Source organism: Crassostrea angulata, chromosome 3 (genome assembly GCF_025612915.1).
Source record: "Crassostrea angulata isolate pt1a10 chromosome 3, ASM2561291v2, whole genome shotgun sequence".
In the NCBI taxonomy this organism is placed as follows: Eukaryota; Metazoa; Mollusca; class Bivalvia; order Ostreida; family Ostreidae; genus Magallana; species Magallana angulata.
Window position 1 is genome coordinate 47,592,977 of NC_069113.1, and position 14,914 is coordinate 47,607,890.

The window sequence follows — 14,914 nt, forward strand, 5'->3', positions numbered from 1 at the left end:
TGTATCTCAATTTGCAGCTTTCCTTCCAAAAATATCGATAGTACTTTGCGGCAAATGGTTTCCATAACGAGAATAAAAACACAGGAATCGAGAAAATGAAAGCAAAGACACGAGTAACGGCGAACGGATTAATAGAATCCCAAATTTTCCCCCTGGGCTTGTAAGGACAATTTCTGTGGCTGTAATCAGATAAAGTTAGCTCACGATAAGGGAGGATGATTGTTTCAGGTTTCTTCACAGAGAAAACCACAACTTGTCGCAGTTAGCATCACGACTAGGGGTTTTGTTGTTTGTTTAAATCAGATTTCTTTTCCATCGTTTATTTTCAACATGCAGTTTCCATGACAGACGATTATCAAAATCCAGACCTTTTTGTTTAATGTTACTTTACGCAAAATATCTAGTTCTCTTGATTGGGGAATGATCTCGTACAACGCAATTCGATTTTTATTACAATACATCGCAATGCAATATGGTGTAACTAGGTAATGTTACAATTATTACATTAATATGATAAGTGAACAAAATAACACATTTAAAATACATAATCATGCTTCCCCAATTTATCAAAGTCATATAGATGTTGAATATCAAAATACATGTATATAATAAAGTATATTTATTACAATTTAAAGATCGTTGGATGGCCGTGGCTTGTTTTAGACAATTTTGAAATCTCTTTCTTAAGATATAGAAAAATATTACTTGCTGTTAAAATATATCAATTATTTTTTTTCAGTACTAAATGATATAGGGAGATCTAATTGGTTATTTATTGAATACCCAGTCTCCTTAAAGATTATATGTTCCGTAAAACAATAGAAAAAATTGTGGGGTACAGTGCTTGTGGATTGCCAAGTCTTTAGAGGTTTGTTGGGATGACATTTCGTGGTAACCGTTGAGCTTGTTATGTACGCATGATTACTCAAGGTATCACACCGGTAATCGGCCAATCAAATGAACTCAATTGTAGTTCCACATATACTTCAAAATTATTTTTTTCCTTGACTGCATTTTTACATTTTCCTTTACTCAGTTTTAAAATTTTTTGTACCACTGAGTAGGATATTTCATGTATTTTGCTAGGTGATGATCTTTTTTCACAGGGACTACTTCTTTCAGGGCACATGCAGCAGCTTCCTGGGGAGTGTGCAGTCTCTTTACATACAAATGGAAAACACGTGGTTTTGTGGGTAGACCTTTTTGGAGCTAGATATTTTGAGAAAATGCCGTATCGCTTGCCCTTTTTATGGTGGTAGCTGATGAGATAGGTAACAAATAACATTTCCTCCTAATATTTTGTCATGAGGAATACAAACTGATTTTTAAGAATTTTTTCCCCTCTAAAGTGCTATATAGTGAAAACAATTACCGGTGTGATACCTTGAAGACGGAGTGACGATTCGTGGGTCGGGAGTCCCCACGAAATCAACGAATAATGAGTCGCAGTCCAAAATCTCTGCAGTTTTCCTGGCCTTTTTAATGATTTTGATATTTGACGAGTTTTCCTGGCACATCAAGTATCAAAATCGTTAAAAAGGAAAGGAAAACTGCAGAGATTTCGGACTAAATGAGCCCCTTCGAAAGTCTCGTTCAATCATACGTTTAGTAGCAAAGCTTCGCTTAGAGAGACAGTGTGGTTGAACGAAACCAATTATGAAATCTTATTTTAAAAATAACGAAAAAGCAAAATGTATTTAGAACCATTTTAACAAGGCCTTGGACTTTCCGTAGGACGTAGCTATCATTTCTTGCGTCAAAACATGTTAAAAATGACGCTGGTTTCAAGTAAAATATACACCAATTGCGTAGTCTTAGCTCAAAAGCCAGACAAATCTTGTTGATTTCAAAGAGCAATGGCCAACAATCATGAAATAGACAAGCCTACGTCACAATTTGACACCAACTACCCAAAGTCCAAGCTCTTGTTAAAATGGTTCTAGTAAAATAATGGTATTGTGTTTCTTTGCATTGAAACCCTTTAAAAAGAAAAAGAAAAGAAAAAAACATGTAAACTATAAAGAAAGATTATTTAATACGTGTATTTTACTGATTTTTATGCTTATAATTTGATTAATAATTGGTAGATTGATTTTAGACCACTATACGATTACTGTGCTTAATAAATATCATAAAACATGAACTGACTTATGATTTCAAAAGTCTAAAGAATAACAACAGAAGGATCACAATGGTCATGATACAATACATTACTTGTATGACACAAAGATATAATTCACCTGCGCAAAATGCAACGATATATACTATAGAGGATGAGATATGTAATAGTAAAACAGTTGTAATAGAATACAGCTGAATGAAACATTCTTCAAATAAGATATATATATATATATATATATATGTACATGTAGAGCACATACTAATTGGCTAAAGAGTACAATTATTTAACTTTATCTTTAGAGTGGTACGTGAACATACATGTATTATACAAATACAATGAAGACTTAGTATAGAAAGTATATAGTTTAATATTTCAAGGCTGAATGCAGTTTCAAAACATTTCAAAGTTTTCATTTATGTAATTTTTATCTTGATTTTATGACTCATTTTGGCTTGAAACTGTGGAAGTAATTAGTCTGATATGTATGTATACTAGTATGCAGAAAGATGAATTGTTAGCCCAATATTTACCAAGTAAGCGTATACGCCTGTAAAATTTTGTTTACGAGGTCGGCCATATGAACCACGCCTGTTTGTCTGTTTATTTTTGAAGTAGCATATGATTCAATATCACAGCTGATGTTTACCAGGGAATGTTCGTGTAGATCAAAATCATCTTGTTTTGTGCAGACAAAAAGTTGCTCACTTTGAAGATAAATTCATTTTAGATCGAAGACGGGAAACGTAGTCCGAGTACATTTTGGTTACGTTTCAAGCTTGGACATATTTTTGCCTTCGGGTTGTATCTAACTGTTGGGGATTAGGGTTATTTCGATTGCAAAGAAAAATATGTATTATATCCCACAAATACTACAAGTTAAAGAAAATAAAGCAAAAAACATCGTATCACAACACTGCAAATCTCTTAACGCCAAGCACTTAACATACAAAATACGTACATGTACATCGCCACAACAAGACCTATTCATCAACTTGAAAATGAATATAGAGAAATAGAACAAGCAACAATTCATCTATTGATAGAATATGGGCCAACGAACCGAATAAGAAACAGAGAGAGGGGAAAATCGTAAGTATTGTTTTAGAGTAATAGCTTCCCTCCTGTCTTCTCTGAACGTGTATTCAAGGTTAAGGTACAATTTATACAGACTCTATGGAACGTTTGAAGCAGTGCTGTAAGGAAAGTTAATTTTTGTATGCGTTTATCAATGTAAGTATTAACGAAACTCATGAAGACATGCAATCGTTGCAATGTAAAGAATATAATTAATATAAGATATACTTAAAATGTATCTTTAAATGATAATTTGCCTCATATTGACCTCAATCATGTCAATATCAGAGAAAAATATACGTCATGTCAGCTTATAGATAGGGAAGATATTCTATCACTCAATGGTTAAAATTAAAAAGAAAATAGCACCAAGATTCTGGAGTAGTTTTTATAGAGATGTTTCCCATTCTAGTACTGTCTGCATATCAATGAATTTCTCTAAGACTTATTTCTTTGCAAAGAAAAAAATCTTGGTCATTGTGTTAAGATTTAAGAGATTTTCCTTATATAAAACTGTGCCGGATAAATAGGTCTGTGCCATTGTGGCATTTTTGATCTCATGCACTTAAGATGCAGTTTCGTACAAACCCTAAGAACATTGCCTAGAGAGTATATAAGCGCTTTTATTTTTGGTGTGTCTCACCTGACAGGTAAGATATTTACCTTCAAAAATGAATGTCCCATAGGAAAAAAGTAATTCCATTAGAAGAACAAACATTCCTGCGAGAAAATATTGAAAATCGTAAAGTATTTTCAAAAAATCATTATTAGGAATTAAATTCCTGCAAGAATTTAATTCAGATAGGTAATTTTATCTATAGAAAATTAATCTCTCCATCGGATTTTAAAATCCTATGGGATTTTGTTCAAACCTATCTAAATTTAAATTTCCATAGAAAGTTGTTTTATTCCGCCGAGAATTTCCAAATATTCTACACGAAAACTGTCTTTTCCTATGGGAAAAATTATTTTCCCGTAAGAATTTATATTTTGAAGGTAAATATCTCAACTGACAAAAAATCCCATAGAATTTTCTAGAAACTCTATATAGGAATTACATTTCCTACACTTATTTAATTCGGATAGGTGATTTTACCTATAGGAAATTGATATTTCCCATCGAGTTTTAAAATCCTTTGGGATTTTGTTCAAATTATATCGGAATTCAAATTCCTATTGGAAGTTGTTTAATTCCTCTAGGAAATTCCAAATATTTTATTAGAAAATTGTTTTTCTATGGAAAAAATATTTTCCTGTAGAAATTTATTTTTTGAAGGTAAATATTTCACATGACAGGCGAGATACATCAATAGCAGAAGTGATTAATAACTCATTAAGCAATAATCTATTATATTATGTATATGTATTTCAAATTTTTCGATACATGCACCTTAGACGGATGCAAAAATGTCGCCAAGGCACTGACGTACTATTCCGACAAAGTGTTATATATTCAAACATCTTCATCACGAAAAGTATACCTATATGTAATAGATCTAATAGTTGAATGTACACTCTGAAAGATTCCTATGTTAAAAAAATTACCAGTAGGTTTGATCATATTACATGTAATATTGAGAGAGAGAGAGAGAGAGAGAGAGAGAGAGAGAGAGAGAGAGAGAGAGAGAGAGAGCAAGAGAGAGAGAGAGAGAGAGAGAGAGAGAGAGAGAGAGAGTTATTGGGTGGAACATTGAGCACAATCGTTCAGATCAGTTGAATGTCGTGTGGATATATAATTATCCGTTTCAATCATCAAGTGCCACCATGCTGTCTGCGCGAACAAAGTGACTGAAATGCAAGGTGAGACATCTTGAGGTCGAACCTTGATTAACCTGCAGCTCATCGTTGTCTTTTATCTGGCAGTTATACATACATGTACATTCCAATCATTATCTAGGTTAAAGAACGGCAGAGAAACGAACAATTCTTAGAAGTCTTGAAAGTGGGTACTTGAGAATTATTTTTAGCAAAAGAAGGGGACAACGTTTGTCCGTTTGTTAGAAGGTTCATTAAACATATCGCCACACCAGTTTCACCAATAAGTAAGTTATATCATATTCCCGACTAAGAGCGTATTTAAAGGTTTTAAAGCGACGACACACAATTCTTCATACAAATTTACATAATTATGAATACAAATATAAACATTGAATGTTTATTTTTGGATGTCGTCCTATAACACACAAAGTGGTGCATACAAATTATCATACCGCGATAACGCGCGGTGTTCAATTTGTCTGCACCACCATGGTGTGTTATAAGACCAACGACATCCAAAAATAAGCATTCAATGATTAAATGACCGAGAGAGTGTTTGCTTATCTATTTTTTGTGATCGCTAGCTTTGTTTTGTTTTATTGAAATCGAATACTTTTTACTTGTGAACTCCATTTATCATCGCTTTTCGCTACTTAGAATCAGGAACCAGAATATATAGATTATAAATATCAAATGATCAACACTTCTTCATTTACCAAAAAGGGCGATGATTTTCAAACTTGACAGAGCCTCCTGGATCTAGGTGGCGTGTAATGTTGCTTGGCCTTAGCAAAAATTAATGTTTTTGGATCAACTGCATGGTGGAGGAATACATGTAACTGTTTTTCTTCCGTTGTCATTCTTGGAGTACCCAAATACAGCTGATATATTTGGATGTTTTTTTTAGATAATAGTTTACGACCAAACATATATGTTTAGGGCAGATCTGATGGTTAATTTATCCATCCAGCCCCTTAGGGCACTCTAGTACCTTGATTATTAGGATGAATAGGCACTGCGGATGTATTTTCATAGGGAAAATCATATTACAGGTGACTTAAAAACATGGTGCTTTTTTGCATATATATTCTGTCAAATTACTATTTAAGCAAAGACAATTTAATAGTTGAATATTTATAATATTTGTTATTCATAACAACAGAACAGTTATTTATATTCTTAAACATGTTACCACAAAGAATAGATTTTTACAAAACAATTAAAATATTTCGATTAGTCTAATTTCTTTCCCCGCGGCACCTTCGATGGGAAAAATTATAAAAATCTGTTGCATCACGAAGTCTAGAATCATACAGCGCGATGTAGGCAATACATGTAGATGTTTCTCAGAGCGATCGTTAACCCACTTAGAAAAGGGGTTTGCAATTTGTGTTTTTAAACAAACAACATCAGAAACAATCTAGGTTAAAATCAGAACAGAGAGGCTGTTTTAACAACACCGTTATTGATATTTCTAACAATATTGCGGAGAAAATCGTTATATAAGAAACAGTGCTACCGATCATTTAGGTCGGGTATGCATCGAGAACAAAGCAAGATCGCACCGTCAATGACAAAATCTATAATTTCTAGCGGATACACCATTATGCACACGAAATGGCTCTGTGAAAGCTGAGAGAAACGTCGCAGGTTTAGGATTTTTTTTTCATCAACGAAATCGTATCACTGCGTCGCGTTCGGAGAGCAGTTTGGTTGTAATAGAGTGAAAATGATTGTCCGGAATTTGATATAAATTTGCGTTAATGACATTGTGACGCGCGGTGTAAAATCAAGGCGATGACAACTGATGTATCGCCAGAGTAGCAAAGGGACAGGTGCAAGTGGTGAGTGTATGTAGGAAAATCTATTGTCTTTGTGGAAAACTATAACGTCATGTGATTTCAACGGCTTATCGACAAAAGCATTTCACTGCTGCAACTCGTTGTATACAGAGTAGATGTTAAATTTACGTGCACCTGAACGGTTTGTCAAAGCGCGCGAGCTGATCGCGTGCAGATTGGACATTTACTTTAAAACAATGTAAATAGGAAACGAGCGCTATATGTATTATTAATTGAATTGTATACTGTGTAAGAGCACGAAGGAGGAAATATTTGATGATGTTAGAATATACACCTGTTGTTTCATACATCGATTCTGGTCGTCTGCTGGATTTAAGCATAAATTAAATGATATAGAAAGAGTCGCCATTCTGGTTTTAAAAAAGAATTGTTTGTGACAGAATCTGATTTTAGAATTTCACTGAGAAGTTTTCTGCTGTGATTCGGAACATTGATATATATCAACATTAACGCAATACAAGCCGTTTGCGTAATTTTAAGCCTTTTCTCTGTTATCCGTCATTTTCAACTTATCGCGACGGACAGAAATTCATGTTTAATGTAATTGATGGATGTATTTTTTTCATAATTTGCCATGATAACGAGGAAAAATTTACCAGAAATTACAATTGCCTAGAGGTAAGTAGTGCATATTTTTTTAATTTGCCGACCTCTCGTAGATCTATTGATTCAATTCACAAAGTATCTGATATCACTATGTAAAATATTTGAAATCGTTAACAAAAGAAAGACTTTGACATGAAATTATACAAAATTAATAAGGTTATTGATCAGGAGAGAGGCTCTGATGTTTTCTCTCTACTTTTAAGTACCACACCGGATGGTAATTCCGGAATGTGTCTTTTAAAGCGCTGTGATTGATGTTACAAAATGTGAAATTGTCACTGCAAGCCAAAGCGAGCGTCGCCGTTTTCAGAAGAGAGAGAGAGAGAGAGAGAGAGAGAGAGAGAGAGAGAGAGAGAGAGAGTTAAATGACAAGCTATCCAAAGGCTAATGGAAAAGAAAACCTCGCTACTGCGAAGCCTTTTTGTATTTCTTGTAGAAGCAAAAGTATAAAAGGAAATAAAGTGAAATTAATTATACTAGCGTTTCAATAACTTCGGATTAAAAATGAGATGGGAAATGTCGGAACTGTTGAAAAAAAATCGATTAAGAGATGAAACGGGGTTGAATTATTTGTTTCATTTTAATCAAACCTGGATTAGTTTATTACGTGGATAACTAGACATTATATGGTGGCATGTATGATGTGCTGATGGAGAGGCGGAATAGCATCACACTGCAGCCTATGGTAGCCTTAATAATTCCCTGCATCAAATTAGCTGTAATTTCCCAGGGGCATTATTAAACTATATTACTTTCTACGAATAATGGAGGAAAACAGTCAATATTTTCAGATAGATATACATGTACATACTCTTTAGAATGCAAAATTTAATCATTTAAAAAATCAATACGGTTTTAGTTGAAGAAAATTTGATGCTTGAAAGTCTCAAACTTTTTTGTTTAATTATTTTTTTTTTTTGTTTTTTGTTTGTTTTGCAGTAAACACTTGAGGCCATGCAGAAAGGTATTCGGTTTAACGAAACTCAACTGCAATATCTGGCAGCCAAATCCCGCCGAGAGAATACCATCTCCGGGTACCTGCACAAGCGCAGTAGTGACACGGGGAAATGGCAACTTCGGTACTTCGTATTGTACCAAAACTTACTATTTCACTTCGAGAGCGAATCAGCTCAAAAACTCTCTGGGGCTACTCTATTGGAAGGAAGTTATTGTGAAAGGGTGCTGAATCCGGCCGCACTTAAAGCCGTCAAAGACACAGAAAAACAGGTATGGACCGAAAGCATCGACAATAATAACAATATGTACTTTCATGTCGTGCGTATTATTTGTAGGTTTACACAACCTAACTGAATTATATCTTGCCAACAGGTGCGCGGTTTGTTTGTTTTTTAACTCTGAAGTGGTATACTTAATAAATGAAGTCAAAACGGTTACGGTGATCACGCATAGACAAGAAACAAAACATTCATAAAAATAGAACGAAGTATGCATGTGTTTATTATTACACAACTGGAACAAAACCACAGTTATATTCATTGTTTTTCGAAAGATCTCTTCGCTGCGATGGCCTTTTTTCCAGTTGCCATCGTAATATGTAAACTAATCTATAAAAATAGCCGAAATAGATGCTGTAGCACAACGTATACGTTAAATCACCTGAAGCAACTCAAATTACGTTTATAGGGAAGAAGATTATTTTCTACAACTGCAGATAACGCAAGTATTTTTAACTTGTTAACACGAAGGAGCAAGTCATGATGATCTTTTCATTTTACGTTTCGTTTCAAGCTATTTGTAGAGGTTTATCTGAAATGCAATTATGAATTTAGCGTAGTATATGTCTTGCAGTGTTGTAAAAGGATGTGAATTGTCTTTACGCGTGGTTTTGGACGGTCGTGAGCATGGCGAACAATACAGTACCATGTTCCAAATGACTACTCTTTTTTTCCACTTTGAACAGACAATTTGGAGACTCAATTTGGAATATAACATATATGCTCTAACTTCCTGCATGCATAGTGAACCATAGACATGTATTCAAACCATAAGAAAATGATTAGTTTGTTGGTTCATACGAATATTACGGTTGTTAGCATTGCTGACAGACAGACAAAACTTGCATTAGTAGCTTTTTCAGCATTTCAGCATTACATATACCCTCTTAGAACGCAATTGAAACATCAAAGATATCATTTTTTTTTCATATTTCACATTTCTTTAATTAATAATTCAAGTACGGGAAATTTTGAACATGAATTAGTATGATGTAATGTAGCTGCAGGTCTGTAGCTAATAGTCTGGACCTCCCAGGTCGTCCTTCCGAATTTTTCCGGACCGGGAGTTATATACAGATCTGCAGCTAGAAGTCATGACAAAGGACCAATTCGTACACACTATAGTATCTTAACTTGGTCGTGTCATTGGCTGATTGGTTTTTTTTTTTCCGATCTAGTTTTAATCGTATACTCCAGTAAGCGTACAACCTCTATTGAGCAGTTATCAGTTTTATGACAAATAGCTCATGCAGTTTATATATGAATTGTTTATCATTTTGTGCAATTTTGATTCTTGTACAGACTTGGATCTTTCTCCAGTTAATTCAACCTACCAAACGATTTTATTTATTTATTTAAAAGAGAGAGAGAGAGAGAGAGACAGAGAGAGAGAGAGAGAGAGAGAGAGAGAGAGAGAGAGAGAGAGAGAGAGAGTTCCCAACTAAGCATTATCTCCGATGAATCTAAATAGTATCTAATGACAGACCATTGGGCATCTATAAATCCGGAATAGTCGCTGTATATACGGGAGCTTGCACGCTGCACGTCTATGTTACAGTTAGAACAGTGTTACATTTGCTGATTAGTATTCTGAAAGTAGGTGACGATAGTCATGCATATTAACTTTCGGAAAAGTTTAGTATTATTTTACATGAAACTGCAGATATTATCTTTCTCACACACTAAATGGAACAATACAAAAAAGCAGCAAGGATTTAGTCATTCTGCTCTCATATTTGGACTATGATGTAATCGGGAAAAATAATCTGTACATCAATCCTAGTAAGGTTTTATACATTTATACAACTTAGGTATACGGGTCACTTTTCTTCTGAAGATGTCTCACTTTTTCTACAAAAACTTGTGCTTACGCTCTCTCTCTCTCTCTCTCTCTCTCTCTCTCTCTTTCTCTCTCTCTCTCTCTCTCTCTCTCTCTCTCTCTCTCTCTCTCCGATCATCGTTGTATACAAAAGTTACAACTGCCTACGTAATAAATCTCATGCACGCAATGCACTAGTTTGGTCATCAGTTACCGTTTATCACTGCAATAATTTCTACATTTACTTAGTTTTGTGTACAGTCCAGTATATATCAGGACAGCAAGCAGGTGCTCATCGTAAACATGACCATGATCATTATATATCGATTAATCGATAACCAATCAAACTTTATTGACTTTGTCGTCTGTTGTTGTCTATCCATGAGTTTATGTGATGTACATGTATATAAACAAAAAATGGGTATGCAGTAGGTACATGTACACTTATTAGTACGTATTTTTGCAGAAGATTGAAAAGTGCATACCGACACCTTAATTTACCATACCGGTAACATGATTTACCGTTAATTAACACACCTTTATGAGTTGAAGTGATGTAATCATCCATTGAGAATCACCAAAAACAGTTTTGGAAGAGTACATGAAACAACAGGCCCTGGGGCCATAAAACTGAGACGAGCTTACATTTGATCTAAGTGTCATGTTGTAAATTTTGAATAAATTTACAACATGACATGAGTCTCACTTTTACAAAAGGAATATACAGTGAAAAAGTGAGACAGATCAAAAGTGAGCTCGTCTAAGTTTTATGGCCCCGGGCCCAGAGAGAGTCTGTGTTGGCTTAGGATCCGTCCCCTGTAAACAGGGCGTCCGTTTCGTTTTGTTTGGCCGTTGGGATACATAAGTAGCGATGTTGTGTTTGACAAATCAATATTTTACATTGACGAATTTATAATACCTTCGACGTGACAGTTGCTAAAAACAGCGTCATTTTCCGGGCGGAAATTGTTTATTCCTCAATATTTGCTTCATGGCTCTGTTTGAACGCTAGTGTTGAATATTCCCAGGAAAACAGAAAAATGCATTGGGAAATTGGTATTAAAAATCGCGAATGCGAGTCGCCTTTCTGTTCTTAGTATTGACTCCCTGTTGCGTTTGTAGCATTGGTAAAATGTGATGCATGCGACGACTCTACAGAAACGGAGACCATCTAGCCGTGCCATAAATATCATAGAAACCATTTTTTAAAACTGTAAACTTCCGCACCAAAACAGTGTACGGAGGAAACTCTAGCTTTCTTGTATCTTTTGAAATTGCATAACATGTTTGAATCTGGAATTTTTCCTTTTTTATAAGTGTTACTAAAGGTACATACGTATAAATTAGAACTTTCGATATTTCAAATCTGACTTCAAATCATAATATAGAAAATATACAACTGTATATGGTAGGGTATTCAGCCTTGTTTGTGCCGAGAAAAAAACATTGGTATATGTTGGTAGTTTTTGTTTTGAATGTTCGTAACTTCTTTTGATATGTAAAAGTATTTATATGCAGTTGATTAATATTTCGGGTTTTTTTGTGTTTTTTAAATATATTAAACTGTAGAAAAGTATGCAAGATACCGACTGGATTTGTTAAAAAAAAAACTACAGAAATTTAATTTCATGTAGAATACATCCATGAGTATCATAGAGTATTCTTACAACTTGGCACAATCTGGCGAGCCGCTGGGAGACATGTACCTTTCAGTAGAGCCTCGTCTTTCCTTTTAATTGGAGAGTCGTCTTTTAAATCACGTAAACAGACTGAATTTCGAGAAACAGAGGAATCGGTTGATCAACCTTCTGAAGTAATGGAGTGCTTTGTCTTTCGCTTAAAAAATCAATATTTGGATCTTAACCGTATTGTCTGTTTTTTTCCTCTGAAAGTTTCCAGTATCGAAGATTGGTAGTCTTCAAAATTTACTTCTTTAACCAAACGATCCTCTGTCTCGCTGATAATATGCCAGTGTTCAAAGCAACCTAAACAACAAATAATCATGTAAAGTTTTTCAAGAGGTTGGACTGACTCCATGTATATCTGGGAGTATCGTATGGTAGATAGTCCATGGTATTGAGACTCTTTGGCGGCATGAACACAGATTGCTTGATTTATTTTCCCTTCGCTATACTTGATGTAGTTTCATACATGATGTATTTCCCCCTCGCTACAGTTTCCATGAAGTAGTTTCCCTTCGCTATAGCATACTTGGTGTATTTCCCCCTCGCTACAACATACATGATTTAGTTTCCCCTCGCTACAGCATACGTCATGTAGTTTCTCTTCGCCACAGCAACTAGTTGCTGGGGAAAATATTCATTACCATGCAAAGAAAAAAAAACAGAGTAAAAACACAGTATTAAATCAACTAAATATCACGACATAATTTCTCTGCATATATCATGGTTAACCATAAAACTGGTTTTGGTCACGGTGAGAGGAAATTTTCCTCTTCACAAATTATTTTTAAAAAGGCGCAAAAGAACAACGTGGTTGTTGATAAGAAAACTGCAATGTGGATGTCGTCTGTTTCTTTATCGTTTTCTATTGAATATCAGTCTGAATCTGCAAATCGCAGCAAAGGGTTTTCCGTCAATGAATAAAGAGAGGAAACGGATAATGGGAGTAAAATATAAATAGGACGATAAAACTGCCATTAAATAAACAGCATTAATACTTTCTTTGGTCGAGAAATTGTTCCTGCAAGACTTGAAACGGAAACTTTGGTATTTTTGACCGAACACAACCATAACGAGTTTATTTATAACTATGACGTCAACATCGGTAGATGACCGCTACCGCGAAATTAAGATGGTATGGGACATCTTTCGATATTAATGTGGATTAAAGTACTATGAAATTGAAAAACTTTCACCGATTTAGATTTTTCAAATTTTACAATATTTAACCAAAAAATAGCTTTTAAAAATATTTGAAAAGGTAACAACTGTAAAACCCCCAGCGGGATTCGAACTCATTATATACATGTTCGTAGTAAACCCTTTGACCCACTGCGCTACGGGGTTAGGTGACCATTTTGGGAAAGAAACTACTTATATAATTACATTTTTTATTGTTTATTTCGATAAACAATACGTCACAACATGGAAGTGTCCCATACCACCTTAAGTCACTTTGAAATCATTGGTGTGATTTCAAGGAAACATATTTTGACGTCAGGGATAAAAGATATTATCTTAATGTATACATTGTCATTTTAGCAATTATTTCAGTAGAGCATGTTGTTATCAAAAGTTTGTTTTGGGTTTGCCATTCAGGTCAGTACATTGCTATCAACAACAATTATTAAGAGCTGAACTGAAAAGGTACCTTTGTATTAAAACATGTGTAGAGCTTTTAGTTTGTTGTTATCTTGACATATATTTTTATCCATCATTTTTCATTCTTGTAGTCGACATGATGAAAGATGTAATAAATTGAATTTCTTTCTTGAGCAAATTACTGAGCCAAATGGATTATATTTGCAAAGACAATTCCCAGCATGCTAAAGTACATTAATTAAATGGGTGTTGATTTCCAAGTTTATAACAAATGTAGGGACATTAACTGAGGCTCTATCTCCTTGTCTAGCCCATGGCATTTGTTTATACGTGATAGAAATGAATGATACCCGTCTGAGAGTCGCTCTAAATGCAGTTTATGTACAGTTGTTTTAATAACGCCTCGAAGTATTTAAGTAGTAGTAAAAGAGTTTCGTTATGTACTGTATGAGGAATGTTCATGCAGAATTTGTGTTGTTCACAACATACTCTAACTTGCATCAATTTAATATATGGTAGAATTAAAAAAAAAACTTAAAGTAAACAAACCAGTAGCACTATAATATATCTGTAAAGGATTCTTAAATGACATCCTGTACCATAATGGAATTTTGTCAGATTGAGTCAAAATTGTCAGCTAGAACGTGATACACGAGTAATTATATAAGGTATGAAATTGTTGTCACAAGTACACACACAACAGGAGCGCATGTCATTGCTGAAGGGTCTAACAATTTACTAATAGAGAAATGGAGAACTATTTCCAGTAACCAAGGTGTCACAAGTCACATAGCTGCTGTCGGACGTTTGTGGAACGGCCGCGTCCCTGGCGAACGGAGATTTTATAGAACAGCTTCTAACGAGCCACTGGAGCTTATCTCGTTGAATCAGTGTAATGGGGAAATTAGCATTATCCAATACTTCGCCAACGGCATTGGCTAACACTGCTTTTTGTTTTGTATAAATTGCCTTAACGAAATATGGTTAGAAAATTTACAAGTCGCTCAGAAAATTGCGTGATTCTAACTTAAATTAATAAACGAAGCACATTCTGTTGTTCATCAATACACAAGTAACAGCCTCTCTTTCTCATTAACATACACCATGATGTCCCTTTTAATTTTCTAAACTGAAGTAACTTTTTACATTCCGAT

The 14,914-nt window shown here is 34.6% G+C and overlaps 1 protein-coding gene across 7 annotated transcripts in view; it reads left to right on the forward strand.

The window, feature by feature from the left end:
* The first annotated feature begins 6,405 nt into the window (after nt 1-6,405).
* The window catches only part of LOC128175645 (ras-specific guanine nucleotide-releasing factor 2-like), a 56,978-nt gene continuing 48,469 nt past the window's right edge, over nt 6,406-14,914 (forward strand). For 4 of the 7 annotated variants that reach the window (XM_052841430.1, XM_052841433.1, XM_052841432.1 and 1 more), the window contains exons 1-2: nt 6,407-7,434; nt 8,362-8,649. In XM_052841430.1, the coding sequence (XP_052697390.1) occupies nt 8,377-8,649 (273 nt within the window). In that variant the 5' untranslated portion in view covers nt 6,407-7,434; nt 8,362-8,376. Of the gene's footprint in view, nt 7,435-8,361; nt 8,650-14,914 lie in introns of all 7 variants that reach the window. The other 3 variants (XM_052841435.1, XM_052841437.1, XM_052841431.1) reach the window with 2 other exon arrangements.